The sequence below is a fragment of the Epinephelus lanceolatus genome, chromosome 4 (genome assembly GCF_041903045.1).
Source record: "Epinephelus lanceolatus isolate andai-2023 chromosome 4, ASM4190304v1, whole genome shotgun sequence".
NCBI classification, from domain to species: domain Eukaryota; kingdom Metazoa; phylum Chordata; class Actinopteri; order Perciformes; family Serranidae; genus Epinephelus; species Epinephelus lanceolatus.
This window is the reverse complement of record NC_135737.1, coordinates 20,905,564-20,929,212: the sequence shown is the minus strand read 5'-3', so window position 1 is coordinate 20,929,212 and position 23,649 is coordinate 20,905,564. Positions and strand designations below refer to the sequence as shown.

The 23,649-nt window shown below is 41.5% G+C and overlaps 1 protein-coding gene across 1 annotated transcript; it reads right to left on the bottom strand.

Moving 5' to 3' along the window:
- Positions 1-19,548: 19,548 nt before the first annotated feature.
- socs9 (suppressor of cytokine signaling 9) lies at positions 19,549-22,008 on the bottom strand. The gene has a single exon (XM_078167012.1). It carries the CDS (start codon positions 21,866-21,868, stop codon positions 20,237-20,239), a length of 1,632 nt encoding a protein of 543 aa, XP_078023138.1. The 5' UTR covers positions 21,869-22,008; the 3' UTR covers positions 19,549-20,236.
- Between the last annotated feature and the right edge of the window lie 1,641 nt (positions 22,009-23,649).

The following is a 23,649-nucleotide window of genomic DNA, read 5'->3' as shown; positions in this document are numbered from 1 at the left end:
TTTAGCTCTTACAGGATGGCGTCTTGCCATGGTTGGGTAGAACCATAGACTGTATAATAAAGATGAACAACATGACAGCTCCCCAAAAGTGAAGCCAAACCATCTAAATCAACCCCTGTTGGCTGGCTGCAGAGGTCATAAAGCCTGCTTCCTCCATGTTAGGGAATGGGCCATAAAAAAACATAACAGTACATGTCAAATGTATTTTTCCCCAAAGATGGTTTCTGTCATTTTAGGTAGTTCTTATCACACTGATGTACGTTAAAGTGTTTTTCTGATAAGTTTGGTTTTAATAAGTTATTTGATGATATAAAAAGAGGCTGTGATGTCATGACTGACAGCTGTGATGGACTTACGATTGAGTCGGACAGGTGTATGGGTGAGACCTTGATACCACGGCTCCATCCCCCTATCACTACTGTGCAAACTCCAGCCGGTAATGACATCACAATCCCAAGACAGAGGCACTTGTATCAGGGATATTTTGGCTTCAATTATGAAGACTGGAAGGAAGTGGAGACGTGCCGTCCATCTTTAAATACAGACTATGGGTAGAACATGCAAATGAGTTTCCAGTGCTCTTAGCAGGTAGAGGATTTCTCAGACTGGCTTGTTTCTGAAATCATATCTTTCTATAGGGATTTTCATAAGTAGTCTGTGGGCACATTTTCTCTCAGGATGCCACTGAACAAGCAAAAAAGAAAGACTGGGACAGTTCATTCTTCCTGTCTGTAATTCCACTTTATTTCCATAAGAACTGCATTTGAATGAACTCAAGTTTGTAATTATTCATTATATTTCAGAGCATTTTCTGTATTTCTCACTTCTTTGACCCCAAAATAAACACTACTAAGCATGCTGTCCTACATTTGGGTACAGCTGATTGCCGCAAGGAAAAATCCTTGGACATAGTTGTATTGCTTTTACAAGAAAGGAAATTAAACACGCAGAAAATAATGGCAATTTACTGAGTCTTACTCTCAATACGGCCGCCTATAACATTTAACAGAACAAAGCAAATTCATAAAATGAAACTAGCCTTATATTTGGCTTGTACGTCTCACAGGGACATATCGTTAGACATTAAATGGACACGGCCTGTCACTATCCCCCCATTGATACGACGTGGGACAGTCAGTCACTGGCTACCCTTCAGCTACATTGTGTCAGGTCAATGTGAGCTACGACTGAACAGGACTTCTGGCTAATAACCGAGCCAGTGGCAGGCTGAGGGAGGATTTTGTGGAAGTAGTTTATTCAGCAATACTGTAGTCAAATACACGTGTTTACTGAACATAAGGAATGACTTCTTTTCCTAAGATGTTTCTACGGACAATTTGCTGTTCATAAATGAATAGTCAGTTCTCTTTGAACAGTGAAAACTCTTAGTCAGGAGATATGTTATTAATACAAACATTTTATAGAAGTATTCCCTTTAGTTCAACAGACACAGAATGGCTAACACTACAGGCTACAGCACAGGTGCACTGTGGGACTCATTATTGTTCAATAAAGCATCAAATCAAATGCAACAAAACACAAATGTATCATGCAGGGTAAAATACATTTTCTATTTACCACTGAAGATGTAAAAGTGCAAGTATGAACCACAGTTTCCAGGCACATAATGTTATCCTTTCAGTGATCATGCAGGATTTAAATGTAGTGCTTAAAGTTACAATGTGTAATTTACGTGGTTGTTTATTAGCAAATATCAACTATTGCTTTCATAAATATATATTTACTAAACTGTAATGCAATTCACATACAAATGGAAGCTTTCTCATAGGCTTAGAATGATTTCTCTATATATACACAGGCAGGGCGCGGTATGCTGGAGGCTGCCTTCTTGCGTCGCCATATTTGAATACAGTGGCCGAAAGGGATATATGCGCTTCGCCTTTCGCGTTTAACAAGAACTTGCCATCACTGGAGATGGTTAAGGTGAAGCTCAATCCGGGGCGCTTCTGCGTGAACCTGCTTTGTACTTTTATGATTCTGTCGCACTTTAAATGGAGGACCACACATATGTTTTGCCCCGTAAGAGGGAAACCACGCCACCAAATAAAAGAAAAAGATCAGATAAGCGAGGACGGGACAAAACGCGAGTGAATATTGGTGTTGCTTACTCCAGGTGGAAAAAAACTCCTGAAGGAGAAGGGTTTCACAAGGGATGCGGAGGTTGCCTGCTTTCTGCTAGACAGGTAATTCAATCTGATATTTTAAAATCATTTTGGCTCCATGTTTGCAACTACTTTACCCTCTCGTCTAAGTTCGAGTGACGGCTACGTTTACGTGCTAACGTTATCCTAGCCTTGGCTAACGTTATCCCAGAACTACAGCTAAATGGTTAGCCTAGCCTACAGCCTAATCTGTTGATTCCTCTCGCGCTGCTGCGAAGGCTGCCACCCTCTCCTCCTCTTCCCTCTGGGTAGCCGGTCTTCCTCCTCTCCCTCTCCCTCTTCCTCATCTCCCTGTGTCCTGTGGAAGAACACTCTGGAAACGCATGTATTATAATCGTACCAACCTATATTTGCCGCACTGTGCCGTGACTATCCCATAAAACGTGTTACTGTAGCATTACTGTGCTAATGTTTGCTCGTGTTACCAAAACAATTAGAAATAAAACACTCCTAACATTAACCTATATCTCACTGGTAAGCTATAACATATCGTAACATGATTTAGATTGCAAAATAAATATTCACCTCGTCGCTAGATACTCCTGAAAAACTTGAAAAACTCTGCTGTCTGCGCAAGGCTTTTTGTCCTACGAGGCCACCATCACTTACCTGACGGGAGGGGTGAGTGAGCGCGAGTGAGCGCTGCAATCTAGAATTTGACCGCTCACCATTTTTACACACTGAGGCTTTAAATAAGGTAGCCTGTAGTTTATTCAGGAGCCAGATGAAAGTCTGACAGATGTGGAGGCCTGTACGATGAGATGGAATTGATATTTTCTACATGTTTAAAAAAAAACAAAAAACTTCCCAGTCTTAAAACATAACACTTTCAAGGAATACTTTATTTCCCCAAATGATCATTTGTATATCAATTAGTCGCCCTGTGTTATGCTGAATTTGTGAAGAAAGTTTTGTCTTTTTTGCATTCATCCATGGTGAATCCAAAAACAGAAAATTGTTGATGAATTTAAGTTATGGGGGTCCATTTTTAACGACAGAAAATCTATGTCAAAACATCTGTTTACAAACTCTCACAGAACTCACGCAGCATTTTCCAACTCTCATTTATTCAGTCATACGTTAGTACTTCTCACACATGCAATTTTGCTATAGTATACTAATCAAAACACAGCTACATAAACAGTCTCATGCACCTGCTCTATTTATGCTTAAGTGTTTTAAATAGTAAGGGTTTGAGCAAGAATGCATGTCTGGGAAGTGCTGAACAAACGACTGGATAAATGAGACTTGGATTACACTGCAGGAGTTGTGTGAGAGTTTGTAAATTGATGTTTTTATATAGATTTGCTACTGTTAAATGAGTCCCACTTTACATCAATTCCCCGTTTTCGAATCCTTCATTCATCGTGGAGGCATGCAAGAAAAACATTTTCTTTCCAAATTCAATGTAACACGGTTGAGTAATTGTTATATAAATGATCATTTGGTAGAGGGGGGAGAATTTCTTGAACAAACTCTAAAAAAGTGGCTCATAAAAGCCTTCATCAATGCACAATTGTGGTGTGTCCTGGTGCTAGAAATAATGTATACAAATAAAATATATTGATCACTGTGGGCTGTTTTTTTACTTGGCCCTTACCAAAAAAAGCACCCATAACTCTGCTGCTGCATCTATTTTCTGAACAGGTGAAGATGAAAAGCAGAGCTGTGCCAGCCACGCTACACCGTACCCAGTAAAACCCATAATAGCCCACATCATTGCACAATTCTCTTCTTTGTTCATCTAATAGGTAAAACACAATACATCCTTTGTGCCAGGAACATTTGCTGCCACTGGTCCTGCCTGACCACAGGAGCTAGAAATTGGCAGCTGGATCAGACTTGTGTGTGCCAGAGACATGCCACCAAGCCAAACCATAATATGATCGAATCTGCCTTTCTTTGCTTTGCCACACCTACTCCGCAGAGCCACTGTACAGTTTATCGGTCTCCACCCATCTGGGCATTGCCTGGTGCAGTTTCCAAAGTTTTGTATGCCAAGCAACCACAAACTGGTGCATTGCAGCCACAGTCCCTCACAAACAAATCATTAGCTTTTTACCAATTTTGTGCAAAGCAGAGCACAATCTGTTGTGACAAAATGTATTAAATAACAAGGGTATAGGGCCAATTCCTTATATTGCATTCAATTTATTACTTTTGGGAGTATCTTATTCCTGCCAAAAATCCAGTTTCCTCAACAAAACCAACACTAGTCCAATTCAGTGTTTTTCCGAAATTGATCTTTTCAATTTGTGTGTTGAAAGTCCTTGTTCTACATTTTGGTAATAACCGAATAATATTGGTTCTTCGACACACGCTTAGTATTCACTGTAGTTACTTTAATTACTTAAAAGGTCAGTATTATAACAGAATTTGAACAAGCCATTATGCAGCATTCACTAAGTCTTAGCTGAACCATATTGCTTTCAATTGGAGGCAAAGCATACCAATAAAACTGAAGCAAAAGAGACAGTAAAATATTGGCTCTGTTTACAAGCCAACAGCCTCTTTAGCTATTCAAAAATGTACTTAAACCCCTGCTCTGAAACTTAACACTAGCTGTCAATTTCAGTGCAGCCATACAATGAATTAGAAGAAAAGATATGAGGGAAAGATGCCGGGGTGTCACAGCTCTCCTGCCCTCAATTATGTCGTTCAGACATAAAGATTAATGTTACCTACTTGGTTATTCTAAAAGCAGGTTACGATTACATTCTGGCTGTTAATATTATTTTGCATTTAAACTGAAGGGCTACATTTCTGTCAAGTGGTTATCTCCAGGTCTGAAAATGAAGCCAATGCAGAAGTGCCTTATACCTGCATTCTTTCTAATGGCCAGCAGGGGGAGACCCTTCTGTCAGCAGGGGGAAGTCCAATTGTATTGTTTATTGTTTATTGTTTATTGGATGGATCCCCATTAGCTGCCGCCTTGGCGACCACTAATCTTCCTGGGGTCCATAAAGTACATAAAATATAACATAAATGATAACATCCAAGACATAAATACATATAGTCATACATTCCTAGCATAACTACACTTACAACAATAACAACAATAATAATACACATACATGTACACACACACACACACCAATTATGTATGCATAATATCATAATATATTAATAACACTATAATTATACTAATACACTATAATAGCACTAATAATACCATACATTAGTAGTATATTTTCAGTCACTACTATCATAATAATAATTCTACCAATTTCAATATCAATAATAAATTCCCAGTCATATAGTCTGCTGCATTAGGTGAGCCTTAAGTCGTTTTTTAAAAGTTAATTTATTTTGTGATCGAGATATGTGAGGAGGTAACGAGTTCCAGGACATTATTGAACGGTAGATAACTGTGTTTGAGTAGATTAGTTCTCGGAGTTGGAGGTATCAGATATCCAGAGCTGGCATTTCTGGTGTAATGGTTATGTCTGTCTCTAGTATTTTGTAATTGGTTAAAAAAATATTCAGGTGTCTGATTGAATATGATGTTTCTAAAAAACATCAGGATGTTGTAGCTGAGTTTAACTTCAACTGTGAGCCAGGAAACCATGTAACGGAACAGTATTGCAGATGACAGAAAACCAAGGACTGTATTACCTGACTGATCATAGAGGATGACAAATACGGAGAGCATTTTCTAATCAATGCTAAGCCTCTTCCCATTTTGTACACAGTACTATCAGTGTGATCAGACCATGACAACAGTTCATCCAACATTACACCAAGTAGTTTCGTTTTCTTGACCTGCTCTATTGCTGTTCCCGACATTGATAGATGCAGCCGTGGGTCACCAATAAGCACACTTTTAGAGCCAAAAATAATGCATTTTGTTTTAGAGATATTCAGGACCAGTTTGTTATTTTTCACCCAGCTAGATACCCTCTCTAGATCCTGATTCACAATGGTTTCTAGTTCATTTATAGTTGAGGCAGTGCTGTACAGTGTTGTGTCATCAGCGTACATAACCACAGTGGAATTTTGTATTGCAAAAGGTAGATCATTTGTGTAAATAGAATAAAGTAAAGAACCAAGGCAGCTCCCTTGTGGAACTCCACAGCTGATCTGCTTACAGTCAGAAAGGCTACCATTAAAAAAGACTCTCTGCGATCTCTCAGATAGATAACTGATCATCCAAGAGAGTGCTTATTGGACGGCTGTTTGCACCTGTGAAGTTAGATTTATTGTCCTTTGGTGTTGGAATTATCTTAGCCTCTTTACAAATCCTTAGGCAAACCCCATTAGTTAAACATCAAACATCATTTTCAAGTCTATACAAAAAAAGACCCTACTTCTCACTTGAATTATTACCTCAGTAAACATTTTTCTAATGAGTATATATGGTCTCAGTCGCTAATTTCAAGTCTCCTCCAATACAGCAAGATGTTCATTTTGTAAATTATGGTCGCATTTAGAGTAAAATAGACAATTAGGCAGGGTATGCTTTAGAGCAGGGGTGCCCAAATGTTTCTGAATGGGGGCCAGATTAGACAATGTGAAAATAGGTGGGAGCCATCTGCTTCTCGTATCATATAGTTATTAAAAAAAGAAAAAAAGAATCCACGTAGATTTGACAAAGTTTCATTTTTCAATGCAAAAGTATTCAGCTTTCCATCGCTTGCCTGTTTACCATCTGTTAATGAAAAAGCACATTGGTTCCTGTGTGGTTCCTACTTGGTGCATGTCCACAAAGTGTATGATAGTCCTGCCATCATACAGTGAACGGAAAAATGCGAAGTGATCTTGCTCGATTACCAGACCACATATGGCGTATTTTCAAAGACAAGCCGCAGGTTGTTTAAGAACAAGTCCGCTGGGGCGTCGGTAGCATAGTGGATAGTGCCGGCACCCCATGTATCGAGGCATTGCCTCGACGCAGTGGCTGCAGGTTCGAATCCGGCTCGTGGCCCTTTGCTGCATGTCAGTCCCCACTCTCTCTCTGTCTCCCCATTTCACCCTCTGTCCTGTCAATAAAGGCAAAAAGCCAATAAAAATAATCTTTAAAAAAAAAAAAAAAAAAGAACAAGTCCGCTGGCCACAATAGGCCCCAGTCCAGACTTTGGACTTGCCTGTTTTTGGGCTACATTGTGATTGACAAGTCCCCACCTCCTGCACCACCACAGCGCTGCCATTTCATCCAAAACAAATCATTCATTTATTTTCTTTAACCGCTTATCCTGTTGGGGGTCACGGTGGGCCTGGAGCCTATCCCAGCTGACATTGGGCGAGAGGCGGGGTACACCCTGGACAGGTCGCCAGACTAGGCAGGGCTAACACATAAAGACAGACAACCATTCACACCTACGCCCAATTCAGAGTCACCAATTAACCTAACCTGTATGTTTTTGGACTGTTGGTGGAAGCCGGTGCACCCGCAGAAAACCTGTCAACAGGAAGCACATGCAAACTCCGCACAGAAAGGCTCCCCTACCCTAAGGTTCGAACCCCCCACCTTGGATTCGAAGTGTCCTCTTGCTAAGAGGTGACAATGCCAACCGCTGCACCACCACGCTGTCTAAGATACGAAGATAGATAACGTTAGGCAAAATGTAAAACTTGGGCTTTAAAGTGAAACTCCACAAACCAGTGGGTGACTTCACGGTGGTTACGTCCACTTCTTTGATACAGTCCATGACTTCTGTCCTTACTCTGTCCAAATGTGTTCCTGGATTGGGGCATTTATCGATATTCTATCAATACCAGGATATTAGTCTAGGTATTGTCTTAGATTTTCAATATCTTAGGAGTTGTCTTTTCCTGGTTTTAAAGGTTGCATTGCAGTGAAATGATGTAATTGTCTGAACGTACCCATTCTTGGAACCCATCGGCTGTATTCGGCGTCTGACTTCTGGCAGACGGCAATCCAGCCTCTGGGAGCAGACCCCCGATTTTTTGGCATTCCGGTTTGATTTGGGTGGAGGAGGCGAATTTCTGTTTCCGACTTCCGTTTATACATAAGTAAATATGCTGAACCACTGCGATGGATTCAGAGTTTGCAGTGACGCCAATTATGTTACGCCTTGTTAGTTCACCGCACGGACCATTTAACCTGGCAACAACTGCAGCCTGCTCAAAAGTGATTGGTCAATATCACGCGGACTACAAATACCCTAGCACCGGAAACCAGGGCTCTTCCACTCTTCTTCCGCAGGCAAGATCTCCGGGGTTTGCCTACAGACTCTACATTAACTGAATGTAGAGTCTGTATAGAGACTAGAACTTACCAGACTGTTCTAGCTGTTTTGTTATTTGCCTTTATGCACTAATATATCCACATTACTAATGATTATTTATCAAAATCTTGTGTAAATATTCTGTAAAACCTTAAAATACCATCACAATATCAATATTGAGGCAGCTGGTCAAAGATATTGTAATACCTGATTTTTTCAGTTATGTCCATTTGGATGCTGACCTGACCCTTCACCACACATGTTAATGTTATTGGAAAGAATTCACCTCTACAACAACCACGAGAACTGCTCTAAAATCCAACAACTCTAAACTTAATTTAGATTTTATTACTATATTCGCTGGTGTCAGTGAATCATCAAAAGTATGCAATTTGGTTAAAACATGCCTGACAGACTCTGACTAGAAACGATCAAATTGATTAAATTAACTGCAACCCGCGGACTCTGCACCAGCTTCCAATTAAATATTGCACAGAATGCAAATACTCCTTACATATAAATCACAGCATGCCCTTGCCTAGGCATATATACAGTAAATGATATGCACCCCTACAAGTCTGCATGTACGCTGAGGTCCCATATTATTGATGCATTTGTAATTCCAAGATTAAGACAAACTAATGCTGAACCTTTCTCCCACGGAGCTCCCTTTTGTGAAACAGTCTATCTTCACAGTTCAGTGTGAAGCCTTCTTTTAACGGCCTTAATTTTTTTTATTCTATTCTCCAGTTTCTACCACTCACACATACTCACAACCATTACCACAATGTCATTTGTTTTGTGTGGGCACTATGTTGTTTTTCATTTACTCTATTAAGACGGTTTAAGTCTATTAGTCTTTAGTTGAGTTTATTGAAAAGCTGGTTGTTGTTTTTTCATTCTCTTTTAGTGATCATTTTTCTTTGCTTTGCACCTATGTGTCATGCAAAGCTGTCTATTTGAGATAAAAAGGTAACAAATGCACTTGCTTGTGAAATGTTAGCACTTTGCAGTATTACCCAAGATATAATATTTTACAGCATCCACCCTGACACAGAGTTAAACCTCTCCCCAGGACTGTGTGGGTGTGTACAGGCTGTGATTGAGTGAAATGTCCTTCACTCTTCTATTGAGTTTGTTGAACCCGATAGGGTGAGACAACTTACACCATTATCATTATTATTAGGTGACATGATGGAATTCCCATCATACCCATTCCCCACTTCCAACTGACCGGAGGTCTAATCAGCCAGGTTAACTGAACACACCTGCACCTTTGAATGATGTGCTTCAACTTTCCATGCTAGTAATGGCTTGACTTTCACCTCACAGTCAGCTTTTTTCATGCAGACATTGTCACCTGCCATAACACCGGTGCTATTAATAGAATTAACAATGGTTCTGTTACATTCCAGCCCGGTCTCATAGAAATATATGACATGAACACGAAGTCTTAACAGCTCATTAAGCGGTAGTGGGCACAAAAGGTTAAAATTATGTACTGGCAACACAAAAATGATGCAAATGCAAAGTCACTGAGGATCTTTTGTCTTGGTAGACACATAAATAAGGTACAAAGAGCGAGTAAGTCAGCGCAGGGCAGATGGATGGGTCAAGCAAACATGGACTTTTATCCAGGAGACAGCTGTACATGTCCCGTGTGAAATCAAACGTCAACATACACTCACCAGTCACTTTATTAGGTACACCTTGCAAGTACTGGGTTGGACCCCATTTTGTCTCCAGAACTGCCTTAATTCTTCGTGGCATAGATTCAACAAGGTGCTGGAAACATTCCTCAGAGATTTTGGTCCATATTGACATGATAGCATCACACAGTTGCTGCAGATTTGTCAGCTGCACATCCATGAAGCAAATTTCCTGTTCTACCACATCCCAAAGGTGCTCTGTTGGATTGAGATCTGGTGACTGTGGAGGCCATTGGAGTACAGCGAACTCATTGTCATGTTCAAGAAACCAGTTTGAGATGATTTGAGCTTTGTGACATGGTGACATGGAAGTAGCCATCAGAAGATGGGTACACTGTGGTCATAAAGGGATGGACACAGTCAGCAACAATACTCAGGTAGGCTGTGGTGTTTGAACCATGCTCAGTTGGTACTAAAGGGCCCAAAGTATGCCAAGAAAATATCCCCCACATCATTACACCACCACCACCACCACCAGCCTGAACTGTTGGTACAAGGCAGGATGGATCCATGCTTTCATGTTGTTTACACCAAATTCTGACCCTACCATCTGAATGTTGCAGCAGAAATCAAGACTCATCAGACCAGGCAACGTTTCTCCAATCTTCTATTGTTCAATTTTGGTGAGCCTGTGCGATCTGTTGCCTCAGTTTCCTGTTGTTAGCTGACAGGAGTGGCACCTGGTGTGGTCTTCTGCTGCTGTAGCCCATCTGCTTCAAGGTTCGACGTGTTGTTGGTTCAGAGATGGTCTTCTGCAGACCTTGGTTGTAACAAGTGGTTATTTGAGTTACTGTTGCCTTTCTATCACGTTGAACCAGTCTGGCCATTCTCCTCTGACCTCTGGCATCAACAAGGCATTTTCACCCAGAGAACTGCTGCTCACTGGATATTTTCTCTTTTTGGGACCATCCTCTGTAAACCCTAGAGATGATTGTGCGTGAAAATCCCAGTGGATCAGCAGTTTCTGAAATACTCAGACCAGCCCGTCTGGCACTAACAACCATACCACATTCAAAGTCACTTAAATCACCTTTCTTCCCCATTCTGATGCTCAGTTTGAACTTCAGCAGCTCATCTTGACCATGTCTACATATGCCTAAATGCACTGAGTTGCTGCCACGTGATAAGCTATCAGTTGAACAGGTGTACCTTATAAAGTGGCCGGTGAGTGTAGTTGCGTGACAATGTGAATATAACGTAATAGCACGAAGTACGCAAGTTTGTTACTTACATCCCGTACAAAGTTATTTTAACCAAAATCACGATCTTATCTTAAACTTAACCAAGTGTGGTTTTTTTGTTCTCTGAACCTAACTAAACCATGACCATTTCACAATAAAACTATGTCGCCGGCACTTAATTTTAACACATTTCATGCCTACCACCACATAATATGTTGTTAAGAAGTCCATTTCAGGTATCCCACTAAATGGAATTCAGCCATCATTAATTTTATCATTTATACTTGTTTTTTCCAAGTGTGACGTAAAAATGTCTTCAGTGAAAGAGGCCTTTATGGACTCAAAACCCCCAAATCATCTTAGCTTTTTTCAGGAAGATGGATTAAAGAAACTTGTGCAATGGAGGCTAGTAGAACACAAACTAATACAGAAGTGGGGTGGGATCTTGGCTCTTTCTGCTCTTGTAATAAGAGGACTGAGACATCCGAGTGACACCCTGCCACTATAGATTAAAGATTTGTGCTCTAACTACTCAACTAAGTGATTTCCCATTGTTGTTGTCCGTGGCATGTACACTACATTTTGATAAATATCCACCGATGCAAAACTTCACCTTTAGTAGATGAGAAAATCAGTCATGCTGAATGAGTGATTTGAGACCCCAGTGCCAGGTTCCTGCTGGTTTCCATTGTAGAAACAATTAGAGACTATTTCACACCTGCTATGCCCAGTGAATATAATTAATTGGAAGTACCCTGATCTACATATCCATGTTGTCAAATTTGGAGAGGACCCATTTTGCTGTGTTACTGTAGTCTGTAAACAAAGAGTTGTTGAGCCTTGAAATCCATGTGCGTATTACAGAACCATCTAATGTCTATCTACAGAGTTTCCACAGCCATTACCTTTCCTGTGCATCTGTAGTCTTTTTCACTTTACTGAAACTAAAAGTAGTTGAGTCTGCAAATTTTTCTCCTAAATCAGTTTACTCAGCAGGCTGGGATGTTATGCTGCTTTTTTCCAGGTTTGATTGAGTAAGCTTCGGTAATATATTAACTGGAACACAGAGGGGTAAAAAAAAACTATCCACCGAGTGACACGTGCGTTGCAAAAATACATCAATCACTAATAGGAAAACAACTTGACATGCTAGACGTATCAGCTACTAGCAGTATGGTTAAAGCCAGGCCTTCTGCTCTGAGGCAGAAATACATTATAAGACCCCCACTTCTTTCTCCCCTGCAGTCTCCTGCAAGCTCACTCCCCAACATGTGTCACTCATGTCTCACGCCTAACAGAATGGGGCCTACTTTGAAGTAAAAACTTTGCCTAAAGCAACCACAGGCACTGAGGAAGCAGACAGTTAACACAGGCAATCTACATTTAAAAGCACTGCTGACATTCACCTGTCATGTCTGCTGTTTGTCACCATAGCTTCCATTAACGGCACAAAAGAGGTGTGGTTTTCTTTTTGCACTACCAGTGTGCATATTTGGATGGTGGTGCTTAATTTTACACATGCGATCATATTTTATACCAGTCTAAACAACAGCCAACAGCACACACAGCTTTAGTATAAGGCAGATGTATACTAACAACAACCAAGAGTACAAACAAAAATCCATAACCCAGACAAACTGAACTAAACCCAAGATGTGACCTCGCTCTGCAATCAATAACCACAACTATGATGTTGATCAACAAACCAAAGCAAACTGCTGCACAAGCCTCACACACATACACGCTGAATACCTAATAAACAGAATACAATCAGCACACAGCGCAGTGATGCAAGGTATGTTTTAAATAATTACTCACTTTGTCCTGTGAATTCTGCAGGGTCTAAGTGGTTCATCTCATCATATGCAGTAGCACATCTTCCTCAGTGTCCCATTATATAAATTGTCCATCCTGTGTGCTGTGCAGCTTTGCGAGCACCTCTGTTTGTGCTGATTGTTTTTCCTCTCTGAGAGGCATTAGTATTGCCTTCTCCATAGTGCATGTCTATAAAAGTGTGGCGTTTATCTAACAATCCAGTCCATTATTCTCAGGGGAGGACAGACTTTGCAGTAAAACCAGAGGAAAGTCTCTTTGCTGCTCTGTCACATGGAGCTGATCTGCTGCTCCTCACTAACAACAGGTGTCCCGTTGTGTCTCTCCTTGCTTCCGGTGTCCTCTTAACAAAATAAAAGTTGTAATATTTAGTCGGTAGCTGCGATTTAAACTCCTCTTGCTCACGCAGCTGACGTTAAGTACCGCTTTTAAGGTCGCACGTGACACTTGCATGCGTAATTAGCTCAAGACATGCAGGTAAGCACAACCTGAAATTTCAAAACCTTAAGACAACACTTAAAACACCTACCGCTTTTTAGGAAGATGTTTCTAGAAGCCCCCATAGAGTTGGTGCAACAATATCCCCTGGGATGTGTAAAAGCGTTTGTTTACTGTTTCTCCAAACAAAGATGGCAGCAGGAAGTCCAATTACAAGATGACTGCTCACCTTCCTGCATCACCTAAGCAGCATTTTTTATTGTTATACCTAACTGAATCAATTTTGTCATATCTATTCCTTGTACTACTTCATGTAAAATAATGTCTTAAAATATTTTTTGCTTTACAAAATGTGCAAGGTGGCCATAGGTGTAGATTTCAGGGGGACGTGCAGGGGACACGTGCCCCTCAGTACTTACATCATGTGCATTTGTTCCGCCCGGTAAAAATATGGAAGTAGCAGAGGATATTTATTTGGACAAAATTAAACACATTTAGACCATACATTGATGCAGAACATGCACAAATAGGTACAGGAAATTAAATGTTTAATGCTCAAAACTTTCAACCCCTCCTATCATATGTCCATCCATCCATTTTCAACCGCTTATCTGAAATCAAGTCAGGGGGGCAGCAGGCCGAGCAAAGCATTCTAGACGTCCCTCTCCCCAGCAACACTTTCCAGCTCCTCCTGGGACATCCCAAGGCGTTCCCAGACCAGACAAGATATGTAATCCCTCCAGTGTGTTCTGGGTCTGTCCCGTGGCCTCCTACCAGTGGGACGTGCCCGGAACACCTCCAGCGGGAGGCGCCCAGGAGGCATCCTGATCAGATGCCCGAACCACCTCAACTGACCCCTTTCGATGTGGAGGAGCAGTGGCTCTACTCTGAGCTCCCTCCAGATGTCCGAGCTCCTCACCCTATCTCTAAGGCTGAGCCCAGCCACCCTTCTGAGGCCACTCATTTTGGCCGATTGTATCCGCGACCTCATTCTTACGGTCATTACCCAGAGCTCATGACCATAGGTGAGGGTTGGGAGGTAGATGGAGAGGGCTGAGCTGCGCCAAACCGCCAATCCATCTCATGCTCCATTCTACCCTCACTCATGAACAAGACCCTGAGATACTTGAACTCCTTTGTTTGGGGGAGTAACCCACTCCCAACCTGGAGGAAACCTCCTTACTTCCAGCTGACATTACTGGACATACAAGAAGAATTACATTATTTTAATTTCAGAGCGATAGGAAAGTCTTTGAGCGAGCTAGAGGTCTGAGATCTCTACAAGACTGGCCATGTATCTCAAAGAAAAACAATTGCATAGCCAACTGCTACACATCTATGGAATTCAACTGTAGTCATTAATGTAAAAAATTAAGTTGTAAAATTATGCAAGAGGCACAAACAAAAGCTGAGCCATTTTCTAATTCAACCACCACCAAATCCTCATTTGTTCTTGGCAACATCTGTTTGCACAAAGGTGTGATAGATTTATGCAGTGCATACTCCTGCATGGTGCAGAAAGGTGCCAAGGATGAATAAGACCTGCAATGGTGTTGAAGTACGTTTTTGGTATCTATGTTCCTTGTAGTGTGTGTGTTATGTGTGTATGTTAGGTAGGCCTACATATTGTCATATTAGAGACCAAACCAATCCAATTTTGCAGTTACAGGTACAGATCACACAATGTCATGATTGACATTTCGCTCTGAAAACAGTTAGACATGCTAAATAAGGAAAAATGTAGCAGATGTAGCAAAAATGTGAAAAAGAAGAGTTAAGTGAATAAAACACTTTTAAACATCTTCCCGCTGTAACATTTTGACATGTCACATGTGTAATTACAATAATGAGACATACACACACACACACACACACACACACACACACACAACAACAACGTTACCAAATAAAATGCACTCACTTTAATAAGGTACAAAGGCAGGTCATCAAACAACTAGCAGACCACAGAGCTGATTCAAGTTCTGGTTTGTGTGATTTGATTACAGATAACTGCATTGCCTGAGCTCCACCAACATGTTCCCCTGCAAATGAAATGAATCCACTCTGTGACAAAAACGTAAAAGAACTGACAACGACAACTTTAAAGTATCACTGGGTTTAAAAGGTGCCCGTTGTGAGGAATGACTCTTGCTAATGCTGGCAAGGTCTCCACATTCCTTTCTCATTTGTACTTTTCTGTTGTAACACACTGGTCATTGCAACTATCATGCGAGAGCATAATTAGTCACAGAGAGCAGGAGTTATGCAATTCGATATATCATTTCTGCAATTACACATTTTCCCCTGCCTTTTATCAATGATGCATGGGCCTTTTTAGTCGTCATTGTGAAGGGTTATTATAATTAACTGTTCTCCTCACATAAACAATGCTTATCTATAATTATATCTGTGTTATCTGTAGCTCCATTACAGTCCATTTGTGCAAACACATTACGATACACACCTCCATTCTGACATCAAATTGTAGGACATGTTAATTTGCAAAGCTTCATATATAACCACATATCTTCATCTGTCCATGGTGTATCACTTTATTATTTCCAGGCTGCTGGTTAATGACTTCATGGGTTAAAGCCTAGGATATGGGCTGCTGTGTGTAATTTACACTGCAATCCCATCAATCTGTGTAGTATCCACATTGTAGCATGCCCAACACCCCCATTATTCTATCAACAACCTGTCAGAGCAGAGCAGAGCAACATACAGAGGCAGCAAGAGCGTGTGCAGGACAAACACAAGCAGCTCCAAATTAGAATACTGCTGTTTTTTCTGTTGCAAAGGCCTCACGTGAGTTCCCGCATGCCTGAGAGAACGGGAGTGCATTTGGATTTTAAATAGGAAGGAAAGGAAATATTGTGTTGTCAAAGGCTTGCTTCTAGGGAAACAAACATCAAACGTAAGCGTGTCACTGTGTGACAATGTACCTCCTAGGGGGGGAATTGTGAGACTTTTAAGAACTGAAACTTTAATAACTCTGGAATTACTTACTTGGTTTTGACATGAGGTGCTCTGTTTGAAAAGGTGTGACTCAAAATAGGCAAAAAATGTTCCTATTCATGTTCAAGGTTGAAATTTAACTGGATTCATTTGCTGACCAAAAATACCTCCCTCTCTCTTTCTCTCTTTCGGCTGCAGTGTTTCCTGTCACAGAAATGTATTCCCGCTCTCTGGGTGGAAAAGAATCGTGTTTAGCCTTATGCATCATGCAAAAATCTGAAATCAGTTTGATGCACCCTCTTCTGAATTAATGGCCTAGATACATGCTGCATCTCATGGTAGTTTAGTTCACAATCTATATAGCTCTAGATACAGCAGCAAAAAGCATAGACCTACAAAAAAGAGTCACTCGCTGTGCACATTTTCAGTCAAATAAGCCAAGTCTGTGCCACACGGAGCCCTTTTAGGGCAATTGTTAGATTATGTTCAGCAGATTATTTGGGTAAGTAACTGTCCCCAGGTGTTCTGCACATTCCAATCTTATTCTCCACCCCCGTGATGCTCGACTGTAGAGATTAAGCTCAGCGTAAAAGCTCTTCCCTCAATGGAAGGAAAGGGAAAAAAGAGGCCCAAACAGGCACAAACACACTAAGTATGTGTAGCCAATCAGCTTTCTGCTTTGCTTGAGCATGCGGTCCCTCTGGGCCCGCTGATCCAGGCAAAGAAAAGTCCTCTTCTCTCCCCCCCCCCCAGGACCTGTAATACCTGCATGATGAGTGCCACAGTGCTGCCAGCTGCAGCAGCCACACTCAATCCCACCATCTCAATGCACCACACACGGAGAACACACAGGCCTGAGAACAGCCGGGGTAGAACACACTGAAGCTCTTTGCAGCCACCTGCTGTGCATTATGTAATACCGCACGAGTGGATACCCTGTATTGTATGGAAAAACTATTTATCTGTACGTGGTGTTATGTAGATATAATGTGCATAATTATGGCTGCATATTAAATTGATGAAGCTTTATCTTACAAGTGTGTAATTTCCTAATTACAACCTAGGATATTTCCTGGAGAGACATTTGTACTTTAGTCCTAGGCACAGGGCAAACAGAAGCACAGAATCCGACAGGTTAGGTAGTTGCATCAAGTTTAAAAGCAGCTGAGGATTTGCAGAGGAATGCTAGTTATACACAATGTAATATATGTACATTAATTATTCATAATTGGACACATCAAATTGTACACTTCCCCCTGAAAAAATATAACATTTTTGCATGTCCAGATGACCTGCTGTGCTCTGAAACTCTGCAACCTACACTGGCAAATAACTGTAAATTGCTCAGTGGAAGTGCCAAATCACACAAAAAATTCCAGATGAATATGTTTGCTCCTTTTTAGGGAAAGTATTGGAAACTATGGGACTTGTAGAATCAAGAGTTTAAAGTCTTAAAATGTGGTCCAGACACAGACACACTTATTGGATCTTATCTGCCAGGCATACCAGATTGCAGAGCCTTGTGCTGGGGAATAAAAGACAAAAGCCTTGAGCTGTCAAGGGTCTGAAATAGCTCGTGTCGAGGCTTCACAGTGCAGACCTCACTTGTGTATGCGCGACAGGTCAAATGTCTTTCAAAACAGAAAATCTGGTTTTTATAGTTCAGTTTTTAAAGTGACTTAATTAGGTATACAAAGGTCAAAGGTCCTGACTTTGCATTTCGAATGCAGACTTTAATGCTGCCTTGGAAGCGCTGTTTAAATTATAGCTGCTTCATTAGTGGATGAGTGCTTGTCATGGATGATTTGCATTCTGCATATCAAATCGCCCATCTCAAGGAGAAAACAGCATCGCAGTGCTTCAGAAGATGATCAGGGATCCATTCTCCATGCTTTCCCCCATTAACACCGGGATGGTTGTCTTTTGTGATTATTACTTCGTGCACACAACAATTAGCGGTGTGGTCTCTCTTGTGTGTTTTTTATTAATGCAAAATGCTGTTCACACACACAGCAGTAAATGACTCTGCTGCATAGGTAAATTTAGTAATTAATCTTTGAATAAGTCGCAGATAAAAGGGCAAAGGAAAGGCAGTCTAGCATGAAATGCCCTTTACTTTCTTTCTGTTGTTGTGGTGACATTGTGTTGTATCTGTACGATCAAATATGCAGATATTTCTGCCATTTAATAGATTGATATGACTTTGGCAATGTCCACAGATAGCATGGTTCTAAAAAGGTGTACATTTTAGTATTTAAATATAAAAAATGCATATTTTATCTTTGTATTTGCTCAACATGACACATATGGCCCAAGAAAGTGCAGTCTATTGGTGAGACTGTGAAATGGGAGTCTGACATATATTTTTAGCTGATTTATTTTTCATATTTTGCTGAACTGTAAGAATTTCATCTTGACTTAGGTTGTATTTTGAGCTTTACCTCTCCTCAGTGCCTTTAGGTTTTTAGCTTCAGATTGATTCCCTCTTCGCAGAGCTTGTAGATTTTTTGTCTCCGTAACTGACTTAATGTCAAGATCCGGAAAAATGTTCAAAACACATAATTTCTCCCATCATTCTCTTTGTTAATTAAGATTCATCAGCGCTAATTCACTGTGGTAATTTCGTCAATGAACTGCTGGAATGGAAGATTAGTGTGTCGACTCCCCACCTCTTTAAAATACACAGCAGGAAATGCACAGCAGGAAATACAGCAACGGAAATCTTTTTCTTCTTTAAGGATCTGGGTTTTTACACAATAATTAAATGCTAATTCAAAAAGACCTGACCAAACCTCTGGACTGACTGAATGACTACATTTGGAAATGGGCAATGCAACAGTCAGATTTTGAGTGAAATAATATCCATAAACATCTGGGCTTTATCATTTGTATTCTAATACAGCTGCTTCACCTACTGCTGAGAAGGTCATGAAGGCCACACTTGATCCTTTACTTTTAAAGTAAGAAGACCGCTGGCACTGTCTGCATGTGTTTTAACCTCAAAGGAGAAACTGCAGGAGGTGACATCATGTAACGTGAAAACAAAGCAGCTGCAGAATCTGAGCATATGATTCATTTAATGCCAGTTGTGCAAAATCATCATTTGCATGTTTCCCTACATCTAACACCACCACCGGAAACTGATGTGCACGTAATTGTACTTTCAATGTGTGACAATTATCTATTTTAGAGCAAGCTTCTACTTTTCAGTAATAACAAGCAGCATATATGCCTACCTCTCACCCCTTTTAATGAACTGTGGGATCATGTGGGAAACAATGATTTATTCTGCATACGTGCTGCACTCCCACACCTCAGTAGCACGGAGAAAAACCTTGTCAGTATGTACTCCACCTTCTCAGCACGTGACTGATGAACATCTCTATTATAATCATCTTGATTCACACTAGGACACTTTCCCCCATCGTCAGATAATTAAGCTGATTTAGTCACACTTGAAAACACAGAGGCTGAGTGAGGGTAGTTCTCTGAACACCACAGATCTAAATAAGTTTGTTTAATTTGAGCATAAAGAACTTTGAGTGTGCAAGATCAGTGAGATTACATAATGTCTCATCAGTGTTGTTTAGTGTTAAGACGTGTACAGCAGGAATAAAATAAATAAGTACATTGTAGTGTAGGTTAATACAACCAGTTGGAGTGAGGAACAAGACTCATTGTTCAGTTCAGTGAGTGTTAAAACTGTATGTAGTAGTCAATTTTAGTCTGTATTTTTTTGTTGTCCTTCATTCCCACCAGGTGTCCATTCGCCGTACACGTACTCTCTGCTTATAGTGGTATTCTTTCAGGTGCTTTTTCAAAGCATTTGGAATGGGAAGCATGTTAATGCCATCATAGGTGGTGCAGCTGCTTATGACTGCTCGGCAGATGTGCTGCAGGGAGAAGGGCTGTGTGCGATGGATGGGGTTAGACAGCAGGGGCTCGAAGAACATACAGGAGTTGGGGTCCTTGTAGTGCTCCAGCAGTCCCGTCACCGTGGGCGCATGGAAGACACTGGGGTCGTGCACGTCGAAGCTAAAGTTGTGGTTCCACTGTTCAATGCGTGCATGTAGCGAGCGGCAGTAGCGGCGGAAGCTAACTGAGAAGAGGTAGTCCTCCTGGGCGGAGTCACGTAGAAGGAAGGTGCCTTCGGGCTTTCCCTCCAGCAGCGTCTCTGCCTCGTAGCGGTCCATCACCCCCCAGTAACACGGGAGGTTGGTGATCTGCAGCAGGTCTGGAACTAAACAGTGAATGTAATCAATCTGAGTGTGGATGCGGTAGCCGTCGTGAGATTTGGGATGCTCAGTCGGAGGAACTACGGCTCTAGAGGGCACGTTGGTCGCTGTAACCTCTGGGTCAACCAGAGTGTCGGGGATGATATCACCGGTGTGGACAGAGGCTGATGCTGAGGCCACCACTTCATCCAGAGTGTCCAAACAGCTCTGTAGAAGGAGCTGGTGCTGCTGCTGTCTTTGGAGGAGAAGCTGCTGTTGCTGATGAGCGGAGGCTCTGTCAGCCCCGGATAACTCATTCATACCATGAGCCAGCTTCGGGCCGTGCTTGTAGAGAGGGTTAATTTGGGCCGTCACCTCGAATGTGTGGATCTCTGCATTGGGTGGTGGCTCAACACCTTGTTCGATACTGATGCGCCTGCGCTCTCGCAACCTGTCATCAACGTCCTCCACCACGGTGGCCATTGCTGGAGTAGGGGCGCTACACACTACTGCAGAATCAAGAATGGGAGGCTGGGTAATGGGGGCCGTGTGTTGCTTAATGAGATACCACTTCTGAGCCAGCTCTGATCCTACAGGGAAAGGGCAGTCATCCAACATCAGCTCACTGAGATGGATCTTGCGCCTCGAGGAGGCACAAGCAGTGGATGACGAAAGAGCCTGTGGAGATGGCGCTGGTGTCGCCGCACTGTGTGTCTTTATTGGGAAACACTGCCCCATTGCATCTTGGATTTTTTGCCGGAGAGTGCGACTGCTGCTTGACCCTCTGCCCTCGCCATCACTGGATGCAGGTGACTCTGTACCAGAGCTAACTGTTCCCAGTCCTGGCTTGGCTATTACTCGCTCTTGTCCTAGTAATGAGGCAGCGGCTTCCAAGCCCTGCCATCTCCAAGTCTCCTTCAGGGGAGAGGAGGAAGATTGGTCCCTTGTCTCGAGGTCACTCAACAACTCACCATACTCAAAGCCATCACTGACGGGCCTCTCAGCTGCTGGATCCTGGGAAGCAAGGCCTTTTTTCTTCCCCTTTCCACCTTTCCGTCCACTGCCTGCATCTCGCCTCTCCTCTGAGCGGCTCTGTCTCACCTTGGGACGGGCCCCCCTCTCTCGATCTTTCCCTCGGTTCCCTGACTCCTTTGGTAATGACATGATGGATTATGTGGTGAAAAAGCAACAGTGAGGCCTCTTCAGGGAGCTGTCAAGGGATGACGTGTAATTGAAATTAGCTTTTGGTGTTGACTTTCCCATCCACATCCCTTGTTTGAGACGTCACTATCATCGTCCATGCATTGTGGCTTTATGGAGTAAAAATGACCTGCAAAACAAAAAAAGAGTTCAGTTTAAAGCCTGCGGTCAACTTTTTAAGATAATTTATTTTCATATTATATAAAACTGATACAATCTAACCTGACAGCCCTGCTCCAAATTTTGCCTTTGTGAAGGTCATTATGTTCACTTTTTGTTTAACCCGCTTTAGAGATGTTAATTTTACGGCTGCAGCTGACACTTACTGTCATCAGCATTTAATCTGTGGACTATTTTCCCCACTTAATACATTAATTTTAGGTCAAGAAAACAGTAAAAAATATCCATCACAATTCCCCAAAGCCCTTGTTGCCATCCAAACCTTAACATATCCAATTTAAAAAACAGAGAAGACTATGAAAACTTCTGAAGATACATTTGAAAAGCTGTGCCCAGTTCATCTGTGTCATTTCTGCTATGAAAAATTACTTAGATGATCAATCTTATATCAAAATAGTTGGAGATTAATTTCCTGTTTATCAGCTAAAAAAAACAATTATTTCAGCTCTACTTGATTCAACTTTATGGTCATTTCGGAAGCCATTTTTGGTGTCGTTGAATTGCATAGCATTACATCTAGGAGGTGTTTTCAATGTGTGGATACTTTTGAGTCGATCTATAAGATGGGAAGAGTTCACACTCATCAGTATACATTGAATTCAAGGCACATGAAGCAACTAAAGGACTTAAAGGAAGCAAACACTAAAGCCAGCACAGGCCAAGCTTTGATTAATCCCACCACTGTGGCCCCTGGCTCTAGGAGGAAGCTGTCTGTGCTGTAAAGTTGCCTGCATTGTTACCTTATTTTAGCTGTCAGCACAATCAATTCAACTCTTTAATACTTTGTATATCCTGCCTGAAACTGACAAACAGGTACACAGATATGTTTACTAGTTAAACCATCCACATCTACATGAAAGCACCATGACTTATGATGCTCTTCCTACAATTTAAAGCTTCTTCTAACATGCATATAAGTTATGTTGAATTCATAATATTATGGCTAAACATACGCTGGTGACAAACCCATAGGCTACCCGGAAGGCAGTGAAGTTATGAGGCGGTTTTGACTGTGATTTAAAAGAAAGATCAAGTTGACAGGAAACTAACATTACAGCGCTGATCAGCTTAAATTCCCTCTTTTATTAATCCAACTCTTGTGTCAAACCATTATCTTGTTTTTGCCATGAAAAGAGCATGAACACTCGGTATCAGGGATGTGGCTCTGTCCTCCCACAAATAACGTCAACTACTATAAAGAGAAAGTGGACGGTCGATTACAAACAGAAATTCCCCAACTTTTTCCACTACCTCTCAAGCTAACGCTAGCTAACATTAAATACTTGCGAAGTGTCAACTTCTTCAGGCATATTCACGATTTAAATCACCCTTTACAGTAAAAAATATCAAGCGATTAACATTTACGTTAGCTTCCGAGCTAAACTCGTTAGCAAGCAGCTGTTTATGTTCGGGAGGCTAAGTTAGCAGGGCAGCTAGCTAGTTGCTAACTTGGGTATCGTACTCTGCTGTGGGAGGAAAGTTGTGTTTATGTGAACTTATTTCTAGCTTTTTTAATAGTGAGACAAAATACGAGCATACCTGAGTTGTTGTTGTGAAGTTTCCAG